This window comes from Orbicella franksi, chromosome 1, assembly GCF_964199315.1.
Source record: "Orbicella franksi chromosome 1, jaOrbFran1.1, whole genome shotgun sequence".
NCBI lineage: Eukaryota > Metazoa > Cnidaria > Anthozoa > Scleractinia > Merulinidae > Orbicella > Orbicella franksi.
Genome location: NC_138145.1, coordinates 18,721,616 through 18,740,845, shown reverse-complemented (window position 1 = coordinate 18,740,845; position 19,230 = coordinate 18,721,616). Strand labels below are relative to the sequence as shown.

Genomic DNA, 19,230 nt, shown 5'->3' with positions numbered 1-19,230 from the left:
CCCCCATCTTCCTCAAACTCACCAATGCCCCCTCCCCCGGATTGACCTCGGAGAATTTTATCTGGGCTCCTAAAAAGGTGGCTTGGGCTCCCAACTTTTGGTGGAAGGAGCCCGAAGGACTCCTTAAAATTTTTCTTAGGCAACAGCCTTGGTTATACATTATTTCTCATGTGAATGTCTGGGCTTTGAAGTTTCATGGGATCCCTGTGGCAGTGGTGACGAAATAGAATTGAAAAATTAAATGAGACTTACCTGTAAGTTGAAGTTTGATTGGAATTCTATGAGTCACCTACTGCAACAAAGGGATCACATGCCCACTCTGTTACATTTGATCCCCGCCCATAGCATGGTGTTCAATTACACCCTGTTACATTAACACAGCGGTCATACACCAACCGCAGCAACAGGGGGGACTTGCTGCATTTATGCACTCCTGGACAACATTCACATTCAAGCTTAATCATAATAATAATAATAATAATAATAATAATAATAATAATATTTAGTGAGGGAATCCAACTCGCCAAAGGCGGTTTTCACTGGAAAACTGACGTGCGCATGCTTGATGCAATCTCATGTGATCCCTTTGTTGCAGTAGGTGACTCATAGAATTCCAATCAAACTTCAACTTACAGGTAAGTCTTGTTTAATTTTTCAATTTTTATGGAAAGGATTTTCATTTGTGAAATTTTCAGTGTAATGATGAATAAACACAAAACAAAATCACAATGCCTTTTGATCTTTAGTCGATGTCACAGAAGTCTGTGTTTTGTTTTCATCCCCTGACCCTTCCTTTACTCAGACTCTGCTCGTAAACAAGGTTCATGCTCAATCCATGTGCTTTCTGTTTTCAATGATAGAATCGGCTGATTTGAATACATTTTGCAAGCTGTAATTAGCCAAAATAATATGTCTGCTAAAGCAAAAGTTCTAAAATTGGACAAGACTCAGAGATTGTTGCCATTTTGCACTACCAACCAGAGTTCGCCAAAACAAATTGTGATCCTGAAAACAACGATAAGATGAAGCTTTCAAGCCATCTAGTTCTGAGGAATGAAAATTTCAAAAAAATTGGCTAACTTTGTGGCTTTGGCTTATTTACAAGCGTTATGCTATGTACTGTATGGTCTGCTTAAAACATGGCAAGAAGAACATTATGACAATGTAAAACATTTATTTAAAACAAGCAGCATGACCAGACATGAAGACCTTCCAGATCGCAAACATGCGCCAGCTGCAGGAGAGTTAAAGGCAAATTTTGATAATGCCCTTTCCAAAGCATTTACCGGTATTAAAGAGGACGAAGCAATTAATTTTTTTGAGACCCACTTGTTCGCCCTAATGGCCCAAATGTTTTATAAATGGCCCATAACTTTCCAGTGCCATGGGCCATAGGCTCATTTGCCTGTTTACTTTCCCAATCCCTGAGAATGGTAATATTTTTTCTCCTAAGGACATAAGGAGTGTATTCATGAACAGCCTTTATATGTAAGAAGCCCAACATATTTTGCTACCCATGGTCAAACTCTATTATTGTTATTATTCCAAAGTACGTGTTGAAGGTTTTCTGTAACATTTTGAGCTAGAGGGACCCTTGCCTTGCAAAATTAATCGCTGAGCATTCTACTGAAGTGCTCATGAGCGCAGTTGTTCCAGGGAATGGTTTGTTTGTCTGAGTAACACTAGAGGTTAAATTTTTGTGACGTCATTTTTGTGCCATGCATATTAACCCCCCGGTGTATTGTTGACTTTTCATCCAAGATATTCCTTGCACAATCTTCTCTTGGAAAGTTCCTGATATATTGCATGAAAGACGCCTGTCCTCCAATTCCAATCAAAATGCAAGAAAAATTATATTCATGATACAGTATAATGAACACCCTCTTATGGAACTAGACGACTGCATATTGTTTTATGCACCAGTCACTTAGGAGATAACAGGGAATCAAACGTTTTCGTGGTCTAAAAAATTTATTCCCCTGCCAAAGGGACAAGTGATCAATTACAACCCATTATTGTACTGTATGCTTCGGTGACATACACCTGTACCATATAAGGTTCATTTGGTCTCACCATGGGCATTTTGGCTCCACTACGTCTTGCCAAAATACGAACAAACGCTCAACCAAACTCCCCTGATATGCCACTGGAGCATACAAAAAAGGTACGCTTAGGTATTGCAATGATATCATCAGTCCAATGGCACACCATTATTTGGATGCCTCTGGGTTAAAAACTATGCTCTCACTCCAATACACATTGCACCTAGGACCACTTTACTTTCTCATGCCCACATGAAGCAAAATATGTAAACTTAAACTAATGCAAGAAAAAATTCCATGTAAAGGACGGAACACTTTCCCCCAATTCTCTGATTTTCAAGGGAAAACTACTGTTCAATCACATTACGAAATCTTCGGACATCTGCGAATACTATATATAATTATACGGCCGGGTTCCTCATAAGTCATGGCGCTGCCAGGATTACAATGAAAATTATAGACTTAAAACGTAATGGTTACGGCTAACACACGTGTAAACTTTGTAAGTTTTTTTAGCTTTTTAAGCACACGTATGCTTAAGTAACCTTATTTTACGCGTATTATATAATTTTTAACTAATCCTTATTAACGCTTCGCTTGCCACTAACAAAGAAAATGTTGCCGTAATTAGTTAAATTTAAGCTTAGTCATACCTTCAGGAACGAAGTCCGGTTCTCGTCTAAAACGAATGCTCATCAAAATAAGGAACAAAACCAATGGTATAAGGACTTCAATCAGAACAGTAATCTGAAAAAAAGAGCCGAGCAAGATCGTGAATGTTGACGTCCTCAATGTAAGCTTAATATGAAACTAAATGTGCAATAAAGTGTCAGGTCACAAATACAACGGGAAAAAGCTACCATGATCATCTTAAAGAGACTTACTGGAGCTCGTTTCTTCAGAGTGAAATTCTTCCAAAGCAGGAGTCTAAGCTGCAGTCCAAATCCCATGGTTGTTGGTTCGAACGAAAACAAGGATTACGCGATGTAAACAAAAATATTTTTGCTGCGCCCAGTGAAGCGTTCAAAGCATTACCGGTAGAAAGTTGTTGTTTTCGGCATTACACTCTTCACTAGCCTAGCAATCGATGGTAGTGGTGCACTTTGAAAGCGCACTTACGCTGCAAGATGCTAAACAAAAGGAATAAAAGAAGAACTTCGAGCCGGCATGAAGTGATCTTTGTCGACGATAGAAACACCAGATCAGGTTCCGTCATAACAAAAGGGGCTCGTACAGGTACATCAGCATAGTCCCAAGAGGCCCCCGTGTTCAGGCTTCGAACCAACAAACATGGCGGCCGCTGATCTCTCCAGCTCTTCTTTTTTTCGGCATTTGCAATGCAGAGATCTTCACCAGTATTTAGGAAGTTTGCCTTCTGGGATATTGGATAGGTTATATAATCACCCGGCTATTTGCTTAGCTGTTTTCAGGTCAGCTTAGACTTTTGTGTATGTAGCTATGTAGATCTATGGGAAGTGCACCTCAGTCATGTTTGCATGCCATGGTCCAATTTCCTGTACATGTTGACCTTAATAGGAGAAAAATGAATATACTTTTGATGAGAAATGCTTTAATTTAGCACAACACGAGGGAACGTTTTCTAATTTTTTTCACAGCTTATAAATAAAACTGGCAATGTGAAAAACAAAATCAAAATCCCCCTTTAATATTTTAACCTCAAGTTAAGCTCAAACTTAATGTAGAAGTTTAATTTTGATAAAATGGCTATTGAAGCTTAAATATACCTAGTTGCGTTTTTGGCCAGCATGTTGTCAGTTTGGCAAACAGGACCATTTCATTAGGTCCACCTTCATACATCTGCAAATTCATGCGTGGGAGGGGGGGAAGCCCGGGGGGCACTGCCATATATGAGCTATATAGGTGTGTGCCGCTGTAAAGGATATGGTTTTCAAGCAGTTTGCTCTAGGATGTGGTATATAAATCAGAGCATTTGAGTCTAGAATAGGGTATAATTTTTCACAAAACTGACTAGTTGGTTGAAGGTTTTATCTAGACTAAGGAAACCAGGAATTGCCACTCAAAAATATAAAAAAATCAAATCGGCAAGTTTAAATTTACGAAAATCAGCCTCAACAGTGTCGATAGATGGGGGGATTTGGGGAGTTTACTCTAGTATAGGGTAGCAAAATTCAGCTGAACTAGCTCTGGTATGGGCTAAGGGTTCCAGGGTTCCAGGGTCCCAGCAGCACATCCCCAACCAGAAATTCCCAAAGTACCCTTCCCTGGGAGGGGGGGGGGGGGAGACAAATTGCTTTGTCTTAAGGGAGTCAAAAATGGGCGTTTTTGAGGAGGACGTTTATTCTACAGACATCTTAATCTATACTTCTTGGTAAATTTTGATTTCCCTTGTCACCAGGGGAGAGGGATATAGATATATGATAAAGTAGAATGGTCCACAGGCTGGAAGTTAGCCTGCGTAGCAAGCATTCCTGTAAGAGCTGAACGAAATCAGGCCACACAAAATAGCTTTTTTTTGCATTCTGGCCGCGTGAAAAATGGGGCGAGAGCAATTCAGACCATGTGAAAAGTGAGGTGAGAGCAAAAAGGCCGAAGAAACAGGGTGGGGGTGGGGAAAGGAGGGGATGCTTGCCTGCAAACCCCTCGATTCTGAAAAACCCGTTCACCCACTAACGGGGCTTCTGATTGGTGTGGCATGGTTTATTTGATTGATAGGTTTGACGTGAAGGTATCAAAATTTTATGCTAAACTTGGAATCAAAAAGATCAAAATGGCGGAATGTGTGGGAGATTTTGAATCGTGTTTTAGCAAATTTTTGTTAAAGCTCAACGAAACAGGATCGCTTTTCGCTTTTTCAACCTTTTTACTCTCACTCCATTTTTCGCACATCCCAAATGCGAAAAACTCTGCTTTCATTTGGCTCGTACAGTAACGCTTGCTATGCAGGCTAGTAGCTGGAGATTGTATACTGTCACTCGATTTATGGCAGGGTTACTGTCAACCCTTTTAAAATCTGCACTCAAATTTTATGTGAAATACATTAACCAAGATAGTTGACACTTTCTAGCAAAGCTGCTAATTCCCTCTAATTTGGTCAGAAAAAATGTTTGCCTTATTTCTTTTTTTTAAATGAGGGTTCAACATAGCTTTAGTGAGATGTTGAGGGGGTTGGAGCAACATACAATAGATTTTAAACCAAACCAAACCAAAATTCAGACCACAACATGGGTAGTTTAAGTATTATTATAACACTCTGTTGCAGATATGTTGATCATGTTTTTACTACTTCTTATCTCAGGGAGTTGCCAGAACTTGCAAAGCCATTTGTAATGAGAACTCTGTTTGCTGACCAACCTATACCTGAAACCTTAGTAGCTGCATGGGTCAAAACTGAACACCAAAAGTATGATATGTTAAAATCCAGTTGTATTGGTCATTTAATTTGTGATGTGCATTTACATACTGTTAATATCAATGATAACCTACAGGTCGTTTTGCCACTGCCAGTTCGAGTCGTGTCAATTTCCCCGGACTGAAAGTCTGTTTACCTGGACTGACAGTTCAAAGAAAGATTTGTTGAATTCTTGTTTTTATTTAAATGAGCAAAAAAGACAACATTGTGGAATTTATGAAACAAAATTAATTTCAAACTTTGGCATTGTTTGTTAGCCAGCTTTATAAGCTTTAATTTGATAGTGGTTTAGGTATCTACAGTTCAAACCGGACATGCTGCATCACTTGGACACGAGATATCCCTGAAGGTATATAGTAACCTCAAAGGGCCCTAGTAGGCCACACCTTTGATTTTGGTACAAAAATTTAGCCAGAGTTTGGCTATTATATGTTATTTGGAGCATATCCAAGCAAAGGAAATCACCGTGAAACTAGTAATTAAAGGATTATTAAACATACTTCAGGAACACAGCTTACAGCAAAGCCATAAGATTTCACTTTACCATACAAATTATATCAGTAATTTTGATGGCATCGAAAAAGGTAAATGCTGACCGGGGTCCTTTAAATTCCACCTCATGAGATTAACAATCATTAAGAATCAAATGAATACTATTTTGTTCTACCAGGATAAATTTGGCCTCATTTCATTTCTTCTTTTACAGTAATTAATTTGTTAAATTTAACTATTAAAGGTAATTATTTCCTTGTTACCTTATGACAGGCATTATATAGGATCTTTAAACAGACTCAAGGGTCTGAGGATATGGAAGGAGGCAAGTGGCGGAATACCTAATAGACTTGAGATGAATGCAATTTTCCGCAGCAATCTGAAGATTGCCCTTTGTGGGGGGTAGGTAATTTAGTGCAAAGCTCCTTAATTTAACTTTTTTGTTTTCATATTCAACGCACTCAATTGTTTCATTCACAGTCTATTATTTTGTCATTCCTTTTTAGAGGGAATCCATGGATAGGATCTGGTGATCAACCTGAAAAGGACAAGCATGCAAGAGACATCACATTCCTTGACAAATATAGCATGGAGAGATGGGAGGTAGACATGCATAAATCTATGGATGATATTTACCAGTTATTAAATGCAGTTGTAACAATATTATGCTGCCGCTCAGAAACTTGCAGTTGAACTGCAGGCTGTGGTAGTGGAATTGTAAAAAGGTAACAAAGGGGTGTGGTCAAGATCCAGTTTCATGGACAAATTTTGACAAAAGTCATAATTACAATGTATGTTTTTGAACTTACAATAAATTATTTATTGATGAATTCTTGCATCATGCTTGTTTTTCAATTACTTCTCATACATTACACAGGTTTTTGCTCTCTTAGCTTTTCACATCATGCATAAGCCCTTTTTTTACCCTTTATGGAAAGTCAGAGTTACTGTCCGAGTTACTGTCAGAGTCCTTGTTGGAGATAGTCTCCTGTAGCCTTTTGCATACAAATCTGTCAACTTTTTCTAATATTCAAATGACATTTATAATATATATTTTAGAATTTTATGGTTTGCATCATAATTTCAGTGTATCAAAGCCTTGCAATTTATTAAAATCTTCCAGACTTACACTACCCTGCAAGCAGTTTGGCGCAGGAGAAAGTAACTGCTCACAGGGTAAACTATCCCAAACGTCGTACTTTTACCATAATTGTTGCTAACATTTTGGCCATCGTGCTAATTTTAACTTCATTTTATTTCTGGAGTTCATTTAATTCATGAGCCATTATCCATCAAGAAAAAAATCCTTTCTGTAGACCTGATTGCTATAGACTGTCATCTGCAAAAGAGACTCATTCATACCTAAGCCAACAACTGTTTCATTGCTTTCAATTTCTTACCAGGCTGTTCTTCATTTCATGACTGGTTATACGTCAACTGAGGAGGGAGCAGCAGTCAGTCAGGATGTTGTCAAGGTGTTGGTTTTATCAGGACTCATGAAATGGTTTGTATTAAAATGAATAATTCCTCAATTCTACACTGTTTTAAGAGTCCCTGTCCATAAAAATGGAAAATAACTCAGCAAGGGTCGAAAATTCGATTTCGCTCATATTTTCATGGTAGATAGGCTAGGGCATGACAAAAACTACTTAATAGTTTTTTGGCAAAATATCGTTTTATTTCAAAGAAATATGCAAATTACCAAATTCCGTTAAGATCGTCATGTAACGCACCATTTTATTACACAAGTTTGAGAGCCTCACATGCAAAACCACATCATTCTTCCGTCTTTGAAACACTCAAATATTTTTGTGCAATGTTTAAATGTGTACTGGGTTGATTTTAGGGAATGTTGCGTTGTCTTTTTGGGTGCAAAATAATTAAATTTCGGAGACATGTATTTCATTCACTTAAAAGTACTTCGTGAATATAATTAATTTTCACCATGTGCGAAACCTTCAAATGGATCAAGCTTCTGGTGGTTGAATCGCAGAAGGATGGTCTACAGATTCCTGTAAACATTTCTTTAGGCAAATGATTGTGAGCGACGCGAGAGCTTTTCAAAGTACATCAAAAAATGCAAATATTTGACCATCAGTCGTCAAATTTCAATTTACGGGTTAGACGTATATTTTAGCATGCGCCACATGACTTGACCAATGTTAAGTTGAAATAGACACAGAGCTGATAATTTTGAAATGTTCTAACCTCATTTGTTGTAAAAGGCAGGTCCAAAGCCAATTTGATGTGTTTCTAGTCAATCTCTCACCATTCGTCGCTCATAAAGCAGAAGTTTGCTTTTGTTTACATAACGTCCGATGTACATTGCCATCTGTCAACTTATTTAATGGTCGAATACCATGAATCTGTGACCCTCTTTCGACACATATGATCACCACTGCATCTAAGTCAAAAACCGCTAAGTCATTTGTAGATAGTTGCTTGCTTTGCACTACACCAAATTATTACGTTTGATCATCATGGTTTGATGGCTTGAATCCTTGCTTGCAGCGGTTTCTTGTTTGTCAAGCAATGCTGTCATCCCATTTTAGGGGGTAGGGGTAGGACAATTTCTATCCTAATACGTAAGGCTCCATAAGGCTTGGAATCACTGGGAGCACACAATCGTGTTCAGTAGGAAGAGATTGAATTAAGAAATGAAAAGAATGAATAGTTTACCATTGCCCCTGTTGTTATCTTTTACTTGACCACCGCTACCTACATGCCCTGTGTAATACTGTAACGCTAAACTCATACCTAGGTCTTTTCACGCTATGCAATTATTTTTGGTTTACATGTAATACAGTGGGCTACCCTCGGGGAAATGGGTGGTGACCGCTTAATGGGGCTAGCCGCTTAAATAGAGGTTGGTGTACCTTGAATATTTAATTTTTCACTGTCGGGCTATAAATTTCTTGGTGAACATGGAGTCAATTCAAGACAATCATGATTATCACTCGTCATGCACCTTCAATTTCAGACTCTTATCTGCCATCGCCCTTTCCAAAACAAAGTTCTTAAATTTTGGGTGGCCGCTTAATAGGGGTAAAGACAATAATGAAACCCTTATCGGAATGACCAAATGGTGGCCGCGGAGGTAACCAGTCAATAGGTGTTTTATTTACAATATTTTACTGACGATAAGTTTGGACTGTATTGACAACAGTCCACTATTTTCTGTTACATACCAATGCCTTGCCACTAAGCAAACAAAATACGCCAAATAAAACGGCATGGCCAGGACTATTTACTCACGTAATTACTAATTAAATTTAGTCTGTTTTTCTCACGAATTAGACACGTTGTGACTTCCTATTTTTATTTCAGCTAGTTCTTGCTTCATTGTTCTATAATTTGTTTATGGCGATTTTCTTAAAACTCTGGTGAGTACAGGCACTAGCTTTATCAGCTTTTGTCTGAAACGTCAGAACGTACAACAAACGTGATTTGGACTGACGCCACGTGCACTATAGGACACGATTATCTAAATGTACACATATTATTATATATATGAACAAACAGATGAACAATGATTAAATTGTTTCACTTATCCTGAGAGTACTCTATACAAAACAGATCAAAATGTGCAGCATATGCCGTGACAGCATTGCGTGATGAACAAATTGATGGTCAAATATTTGCATTTTTTGATGTACTTTGAAAAGCTCTCGCGTCGCTCACAATCATTTGCCTAAAGAAATGTTTACAGGAATCTGTACACCATCCTTCTGCGATTCAACCACCAGAAGCTTGATCCATTTGAAGGTTTCGCACATGGTGAAAATTAATTATATTCACGAAGTACTTTTAAGTGAATGAAATACATGTCTTCGAAATTTAATTATTTTGCACCCAAAAAGACAACGCAACATTCCCTAAAATCAACCCAGTACACATTTAAACATTGCACAAAAATATTTGAGTGTTTCAAAGACGGAAGAATGATGTGGTTTTGCATGTGAGGCTCTCAAACTTGTGTAATAAAATGGTGCGTCAAATGACGATCTTAACGGAATTTGGTAATTTGCATATTTCTTTGAAATAAAAGGATATTTTGGCAAAAAAAACTATTAAGTAGTTTTTGTCATGCCCTAGCCTATCTACCATGAAAATATGAGCGAAATCGAATTTTCGACCCTTGCCACGAAATTAAGAATTTGTCTGATTTTTACAGGCAGGCACTCTTAAGTGTTATATATAAATAATAGCCTCCATTTGGCGGGGAAATATGCGTGGATATTTGTCCACGGACATTAGGGAGTTTAAGTAACCACAACGGCGATGCTGAGGACAACGTCAATTAAAAAATTACTTTATATTTTACCTATGAAACTCACGATATCCTAAAGTCATTTACTTTGTTTATCACTGACAAAACTTTCACGAAACTGAATGTAGGACACAGCGATAAACTTGAAAGAAACATTTAAAAAATTAGTCGTTGTGGTTCATGTTCTCCAGACAATGCAGGATTTGGTCATTTCACGTTTTTGTTTTGCAGAGGATGGTAAAGAAATGTACCAAGAATTATAACGCACATGCACAGCCATTGTTCTCTTAATTAAATCTCCTGTTTAGCGACATTCCCATTGCCCTTGCCGTCATAGTTTTCTTAAACTCCCTATTATCTGTTCCAAGAAGCGAACTGTTTTCCAAGAACGAAGCTCGAGGAAAACTGTGAGCTTTGAGGAACAGATAATGTCCAAGGTCAAATATCAGAACATGATATTTTTGTGCCAAATGTAATAATAATAATAAATAAATACATGATATTTTAAGAGGAAGCCTCCAATGTATGCTATTGTGTTTATTATTCTTCAAATTTTTTTGCAACACACGCGTTTTTGAAAATTGGGGAATATCACATGGATATTCCCCAGTTTTAGATGGGAAATATTCAGTCGCATCAGATGCGTTTAGAGAGATGCCTGCTGTTCTTTTGTTAAAAATTAGAGATGTACATTCAAGTTCATTGTAATTCTTTTTCAGTGAGACACCTGGCAACTCACCAATCATAAGCCCTGCTGGATTTCAGTTTCTTCTCATGGACACAGCCTCCCAAGTTTGGTATTTTATGCTTCAGTACCTAGAAACAGTCGAGGTAGGAGAGTGTGTAGCCTCTGCTCATGACAAGATATCATAATGTTGATGTTGTTGACCAGAGATACCAGTATGTAGCCTTTTATACATCATTATTATGATCATGAATTAAAGTGGGTGAATATATAATAAGCTACTACTTGTAAAAACTAATATAAAGTACCGGTTGATCATGTATAAACCACTCTGACATCTCTGCCAGTCACCACTTGGCATTAAACCCTTGATTAAGCCAGATCGTTCATCCTTCTCTCTTGTTAGTTATTTTTCTCTTTTCCTCTCTCTTCCCTTTTCTTCTTTCATTTTCCCTCTCTTTTTGTCCCCTTTCCTTCCTTTCTTCCATACCTCCTTCATGCCATTTCATTTTTCTTATAGGGTCGGGACATGGATCTTGTCGAGTGCCTGTCATTTCTGTTCCAGATTAGCTTTGCAACCCTTGGCAAGGTAAGCAGTGCTTTTAGAATATCTGTTTTGTTATCTTTGTCATGTCTCTCCTACCAAAAGCATGGTGCATGAGAAACACCAGTCACCTAAAGAAGATGATAAAGAGGGGATCATCTGAAAAAGAGGACTATAAGGCTTTGTCATTACATCACACAATGTGATAGACATGAGATGTTATGCCAGAAAAAGAGGACTTTGTATGATTATTTACTTGGGACCGTCCATACTTTGTCCTCTGCTATGGAACAACTGTGAATGGCACCAGAAGTGCCCTGAGTAAATAGATCATCAGAGGGAACTTATCTGGGTGCAGTATGAAGTGGAACATGCTCATGTTTCGTCATGCCACTCTTGCTTTGTGTCCACTTAATCACCTTTAATTAGTACCTGAAGCATGCTGATAAAAAAATGTGAAAGACATTTATTTGGCATATTGTCGGTCTGAAAGTCATACTCTTTTGCAGGACTATTCTACAGAAGGAATGAGTGAGTCTCAGTTAAAATTTCTTCAACATCTGAGGGAGTTTGGTCTTGTTTTTCAACGAAAGGTAAAGTGTGATCAGAGCTGAGACATAAGTGTTTTTATTTTAACTTAGTTTAACTTTGTTTTAGGAACTTTAGAATTCAGCTAGTTTTTTGTGCTACCTTTATTTAATCAACTAATTGTCTGATTATCTTTCAGCGTAAATCAAGAAGATATTATCCCACAAGATTAGCAATCAACCTGGCTTCAGCGGGAATAGGTAACAATGTTCTATCCTACCAATCACATACTTGGACAGGACAAATAATTATAGCGTAGTTAGTTTCACAGACATTAACTTGCCATCGCCGATTGTTGGTAAGTATAGTAAGAGATCAGTGACTGTCAATGTTGTTATCTGTTTCAGGGAGTACGTCTGTCACTAATACAGACGAGAAGGGATTCATAGTTGTTGAGACAAACTACCGTCTTTATGCTTACACAAGTAAGTAATAATTAAGGAACTAGATAGATGTAGTTGTAATTTATGGTACTTGTAATTAAAAAGAAAAATAACTGTCCCAGACCAACCAGGAAAGTTCCTTACCCTGCTGTTTATTGGTTTCTACCATACAGGCTCATCTCTACAGGTAGCTCTTGTAGGACTGTTTTCGGAGATACTTTGTAGGTATGTCTTCAAAATTTGCACTGTAGCGTAATAGCGTCTGTGTTGTTGAGGTAGACTTTTCAAAGTGTCTCCACTGACTGTGCGTGTGGAGATGCCTGTTAGAGAGCGAGTAAGACTGCTTGTACATGTAGGCTCGATTACCAGCCACTGTTCGGAAAAGGCGCCCGCGCTCCTCCCCGAATTCTCGAGGAGGAACGTAGCCCGGCCAGGGCGCGAGACATTGTCGGAAATCAAGCCTTTAGTGACTGCTTGTTGATTTTTATGGTAGGGTTTGGTCTTTTTCACCCATTTTAGGTTTCCTAACCTGTGTGTGGCTGTGTTGACTAGGGACAGTGTTCAGCAGGTATATCTTTATGGCTTTCAAGTTTCAGTAACTTTTAAATAAACGTACTCAGGATTGGTTTTCTGTCATAAACCTCCACTAGTTTATTCATATTTGGCTGTATTTGGCCTATCACAGCAAATGACAGTAATTTTAAAAGCTAACTAGTAATGTAATGAGCCCGTCGGAACTTGACACTGAATACAACTTGTAGATCAACTAAAATTATCTTTTTCTCTTTTTAAAAAAGCAATGTCTTTTATTCTATTCTCTGCAGGCGCTATCAAGTGGAATATCTGCTGAACAGGTTGGATAGGTTATCAGTTTATTCTGCGGTGTACAAATTTAAGATCAGCTTTAAAACGTTCAAGGGGAAAAACCGGGCCTGCAGTAGATTTTTCGTTTCAGCTAATCCCGAAATTCTTTACTCGTGACTTGCACTAGAGTAAAGGAACCAGAAATCTGACCTTTCCTTGCCCACCCTCTTTATCCTCTGAGACCCAGGGACCGTTTGTAGCGGGGAAGGGGCCGGAAGATAGTGCAAACGAAACGACGGAGAAAAAATCGTTCAAGACTCCAGCTTTTCTTCGTCAACTTTTGTTCTCCGTTGTTTCTACTTTCCCTCGCCCTAAGTGCGGGGCGTTTGGTCTCCAAGAATGCCCCTGCCTTTCTCTCTATTTAATTCCCGTAGCTCAGACAACATTTGACACGGTAAAAAACTTGAAGATCAAATATCAAACTCTCCATATCGTGTTTTTCAAACTTTTCGTCTTATTTCCCTTTGGGAAATTTGTTAAAAATTAACTACACTTGGGAGAAATTAGAGGAGACCATCTAGTACCTGATTTTTGTACAAACGCAATTGCTCTTGTTGCAGATTCTCCATTTCTTGAGGACCAGAGCGCACCCTGAGATGCTAAAAAAGGTTTGTGTCAAATGTTTTTTCTTACCGCTACTTTACACCTCGTGCTATTTGGTTTGCAAGTTACATTCCCGAGAGATTACCTTGGCGACCATGTTGGATGACGACGATGACCGGAACAATAAAGCTAGTTACATTTCTTTAGTCATCCAACATGGCGGCGATGACGTCAGTTGCAAACTTTCTGTTCCCGCAGTTTGTAATCGTTTTGTTAAACACGTACTTATAAGTAAAGGTAAATAACTCCAATTTGTTATCTCCATAGAATCCCATCATACCGCCTACAATAAGTGACCAGATCCGACTGTGGGAGCTGGAAAGGAGCAGAATGAAGTTCACTGAAGGTCGGTTATCATGCCAAGTGTAAACTTCTAGCCATAAAAACATTCAAGTCGTGCGTTGCATTGATTTTCCGGTAGCGGGGAGGAGGTCTGGTAACAGGAGACAGAGGGTTCTTATTTTTGGGATAGGACGTTAAGCTCAGGGACTAAGTGAGAGCGGATGCAGGATTTTATGTCAACAGGCCATATTCGTATTCTCGGTATTGGACTGGAACTAGCTTGAAATGGAGGCTCATGCGGGGGAATATCATTAAAAAGAGATTAGAGTCATTTGCATTTGAAAAGACTCCTCGCATTAGCCTCAGTTGCAAGCTAGTTCCAGTCCAATACCGAGGATACGAACATGGTCTACTGATACACAGCTTCATCGAAGAACATGGTATATAATTGTCTTGCCTCACTCGGTAACGGAAAGGTTTTCTCGTGGCTATCATAGCAATCACATCCTGACCAATCAGAGCGCACTCAAACGGTGAAATGAACCTATAATATGAACCGATAAAACCTTTCAAGATGCTCCCAAGGTACTACTGTTTTTTCGTCGTTTGAAAATAGTTAGTCTCCTCTACTAACTATGGTTTGAATGAGGCCATACCGTGTTACGTCTTTTCTTTGTGCACTTAAGATAAGATAAGATAAGATAAGATAAGAACTTTATTAACGTGTCGAAATCGCTAGCATACAATGTTTACTAATTGGGGACACCTAACTACGATTACTTATCTAATAATTAATAAAATATGAAATACATGTACGTATGTAAGTGATTTAAAATATAGATATAAAACAACCAATGAGTCATGCAGTAAGATCAAGTGTTAGTTGTTACATAAAGAACAGTCTCTAGAAGTACTGTCCAGCAGGCTTGTGAAATCAACCAATTTGATGCGCTTTTTAAAAGTGTGCAATGATTCAGAAGATCGAATAGATTTGTCGAGTTTGGACCAAATAACAGGGCCTAAATAAGTCAGGCTATGTTTGCCATGAGCAACAGTCCGAAATCTGGGTATGGTGAAATCAGAATTTCTAAGGTGATACTGAGAATTGGTAACAACAAATAATTCCACAATGTAAGGAGGCGCCAGACTATTTTTGACTTTATACATTATAGTTGCAATGGCTTGCAATCGTCGCGTATGAAGTGTTGGTAGTTTCGCTCTTTGCAAGAGTTCCTCATACGTCGATTTATTGTCATAATAAACAGCTCATAGTGCTGTCGTTCAAGCAGTCGCTGGTTCTCTAGAAAGTTTGACAAATATCGTGTATATTTAGTTTAGAGGATCCTTAGTCAATATATTACTCTGTTTTGATGTACATTCCTTTTAATGAGTGTTATCTTTTTCATCGCCATATGACAACGATTGATTCCTTGGAATATTGAAACCAGATATTTACTTTTATTTAATCAAGTTTGATGGGCCCACATGTATAGCCACCCGAAACCAATCCGAAAGCGATTTAGAAAGTAACGAGAGTGGTTACTTTCGAAACTTTAAGGTGTAACTTTTCGCAGCTCAAGAATCAGAAAGGCTTTGTGCCAAACTTATATGCAAACACCCTTAGGCTTACAGGCGAGCAAAATGACGCTAATTTCAATATTTCCTTCTCCCAGAAAGTTCGAAGTGAAAATATTCTTACTGTGCCAATATTTACTGCTGGAAGTACGCCTATCAAGATTGATTAAATTCAATTAATATTCTTGAGGATGTTGTTATTCTCATCAAATATGGAACGTGCGGCATCTTCAAGAACTTCACATCCAGTAAAACAAAATGGATATTGCGCTACCTTTATCGAGTGTCTTTTCGAGTTTAATTTTAAAGTTAAACCTTCGCAACCAATACTAGTATAAGAGTAGTGGTCAGGCTTTGTCTATTTTTGTATTGAGAACAAGAGCGAAAAAATGCATTTTTATTAGTGGCAATCTCGAACAGTGACGTTAAAGTACATTCCAATGACATACCCTAAGACACAGCTACAGACAACAGTATACAGATATCTGCCGCTGCATAGGGTTGAGATTTTCAGACCTTTCTGGTGTACTGCTTGGCGGGCGAATGCCAAGCATGTAAATGCTATTTAAGAAAAAAACTCTTGATATGTTTCTTAGCTTGTTTCAGTTTATTAAAATGAAGTAAAGCCACTTGGAGTGTGTTTATCCACCCGCCCCGGATGGGATGGGTGAAAAGAGGCAGTGAGAGAAAATGTCTTCCACAAGAACACTGAATAACCCGGCGAGGAATTCTAATGGCTGCACTGGTTTTATTCCTTAGGTGTTCTATATAATCAGTTTCTCTCGCAAGCAGACTTTGAAACATTAAAGAAGTATGCCGAGGTAAAGTCACTTGTTTTCCTTTGTTTTGTTTTTTTTTTTCTTTTTTTATCAGCTGCATGTATATTAGTTGATGAAGCCATAACAGTTATGTGTACCTCTCAGATCCCTACGCTCCAAGAGCTGTGCGGCGGCCGTAAAGTCTGTGTGTATAAGTGTCGTTTTTTGGCACCCTTCAAGAACAATAGCCTCCCATACCCAGACGCTTTTTAGGCACGTCACGCGCACGCAAGCTTTCGTGACGAGCCAAAAACCCTGTCTGGGTAGAAGCTTCAAGAACACTAGAACATGCTAGAACTGAACACTTTTTTTAATTGCACTCTCTACTCAAGTAGGGCGAAATAACAATCCGTCGCGTTTGTCTGCAAGTTGTCTACTTTTCCTTGAAACCGTAAGTTTGGTTTTCTTGGAAACGGGGTTCTTTTCCATGCTCCTTGAGGTCTGGCAAAACCTAAGATAGCGTATGTTTTAATTACGATGTTAGTGGCACAATGTGGGAATTTGCCGAAAACATATTTATAACCACAGGATTTTTGTGACTGAATTGCTTCTTGCAGCACTTCATGACCATATTTTGCTCAGCAGACTTTACTGAAACTGCCTTCAAGTGTTATATATCACATATGTTTTTTCATGTTTTAGGATCTTGGTGTTCTAATGTGGGCCAATTCGTCAAAGAGAGTTATTGTCGTCAGCCGCTCAGGCCATGACGATGTTAAACGGTTTTGGAAAAGACAGAAACAAAACACGTGACACACGCTGCTAGTCCCAGACTCGACCATTTCCACGTGACGAGCACGTAAACTACGACAAACACACAGGATGTAACACTTGCGAGTTTGCGGGTTTGGCACATTGGATAGAAGTCAAAGAGAACTGACTCGTGACACCCAAATGAACAGATGAGGCGGTTTACGGACAAATCATTCTACGCTTTCTAACACCCTCATGCCAAAAAAGGAGATATATTTTATATTTATTTTGTATCATATTAGTAACGCCGTTAAAAGTTGTACATACTTGTGACCTTATAAAGTGCGTTAACCGTAACTACGTGGTGGTCCAAATTAAAATGAAAAGGAAATTGCGCACTCAGTGTTCTTATAGGACATTTAGGATCACGTGGAGGTTTTTAAGTAAGCCGTCCTCGTACGAAAATACTCTTTCAAATTTTTATTTATTTACCATAGTTTCCACTTCTGGAGGAAAAACTCTTCAAGTTCCGTAGCAGAGAGAGGGCGTTATGAACAAACCGAGATACGTGCAGTGTTTTCGTGTCGCTCTGCGTGGGTCCTACATAGGGTCTACCTTTTGTCTTTTTGCTCAAAAAGAAATCTTCAATCACAATATCCTAACAGCATTGAGTCCTGTAAGGAACTCGTGTGTCACGGTTTGGAGTACGATGGGGATCAAAATTATTGTCCTTTTTACAATGTGGCATTTTTCGCCTTGCTCTCGGCGTAGTCTGACCTGCTCTTGCAATATATATATATTTATATATTTTTTACCAGAATCGTTCAGTTGTTGGACTGTAGCTTGCCACCAATCGATATCAATCGATATCTGTTAACTAATCAGTTCATCTATTGGTTTTGCAAGTTGATGGATAGAGAGCACTTTCATCCTTGAACAGCGATCAGTTCCCTCATCCGGTCGGCGCGGGTCTTTTGTCATACGATTCTTAAAATGGAGTCTGTAAAAACAAGAAAAAAGATCATTCAAGAATTAGAAGAATAAGACTGGCTTATGAATCTGTGTAGGTCTAATCAGATTACTTGTGGTAGCGTATTAAAAATCGCGAAAGCATGAAGTATCTGTACGGAAGTCTCTCCTGTTAAAAAATGGTAAATCATCCCTGGTGAATCGTATCCGCATTGGTTTGTAAAAGTTGTCTCAGTGATAACTTTTGACGATCCACTGATCTGTGACACTGCATTCCTTGCCAATAAATCTGCAAACACAAGGTATATAGAGAAGCAACAAAGTTCAGTCATCTAAGTCAAACAATATGATGTCCTGTTTGCGGTTGCACGATATCCCAAGACAGGAAATACCGATATTTAGCCTTAGCCAATGAGTCTGCACGTCTCGTCGCGTCTCTCTTTCATATGTAAGCTTATGTACAGAGTCACCATTTAAGCATTTCAAAACAAGTAACCTCTCATATCCGGATCGAAAACCGGAAGAACAAAACATACCAGAAAAGAAATATTACAGAGAATCTAAACAGAGATTGTTTCGTAAAAAAAACAAACTTTGAATGTTCCAAATGCTTTTTTAATGCTATTAAAATAGTCGAAGGTTTGGGATTTTAAAATCATGTAAAATGCGATTTGCGTTAAAGACATACTTGAGGTCAAACTACGGACCGCGTGTTCTTTTTGCTGTCGAGGAAGAAGTTCGTAAAAGAACTGCCTCGAAAAACTACGTAGTAGAAAACTTATTAAATGCAGAATTCGCAAAAATTGAAAGTAGGTAATTAACTTTAATTACGGTGTGACACGCTCTAGCAAATGGCACAAAATGAGTGGGATTCACTCCTAATCGATTTTGTATCGGAGCAATCCCATTTGTTTTGAATTCTCTTCGAAGCTGTTAGCTCGTTTTTAATTAGTATTTGATTGTTATGCTGTTGACATAGCCTTTCGGTGTTGTAATTAACTTTTCAAAAGGAGTGGTGTCATAACTTCACG

The 19,230-nt window shown here is 38.5% G+C and overlaps 2 protein-coding genes across 4 annotated transcripts in view; one reads left to right on the top strand and one right to left on the bottom strand.

Moving 5' to 3' along the window:
* The window catches only part of LOC145494896 (ATP-binding cassette sub-family A member 2-like), a 39,793-nt gene extending 36,782 nt beyond the window's left edge, over positions 1-3,011 (bottom strand). For all 3 annotated transcript variants that reach the window (XM_081474471.1, XM_081474463.1, XM_081474455.1), the window contains exons 1-2: positions 2,927-3,011; positions 2,696-2,789 (exon numbers count right to left, since the gene is read on the bottom strand). In XM_081474471.1, the coding sequence (XP_081330597.1) occupies positions 2,696-2,789; positions 2,927-2,992 (160 nt within the window). In that variant the 5' untranslated portion in view covers positions 2,993-3,011. The remainder of the gene's footprint in view (positions 1-2,695; positions 2,790-2,926) is intronic.
* A 307-nt stretch (positions 3,012-3,318) lies between these two features.
* LOC145494978 (general transcription factor IIH subunit 4-like) lies at positions 3,319-18,910 on the top strand. Its single transcript, XM_081474556.1, has 17 exons — positions 3,319-3,472; positions 5,320-5,424; positions 6,199-6,327; positions 6,432-6,528; positions 7,329-7,429; positions 10,915-11,026; positions 11,401-11,469; positions 11,934-12,017; positions 12,152-12,212; positions 12,360-12,437; positions 12,569-12,620; positions 12,915-12,963; positions 13,220-13,249; positions 13,820-13,867; positions 14,130-14,208; positions 16,479-16,540; positions 17,180-18,910. Exons 1-17 carry the CDS (start codon positions 3,333-3,335, stop codon positions 17,288-17,290), a joined length of 1,407 nt encoding a protein of 468 aa, XP_081330682.1. The 5' UTR covers positions 3,319-3,332; the 3' UTR covers positions 17,291-18,910.
* Positions 18,911-19,230: the final 320 nt, after the last annotated feature.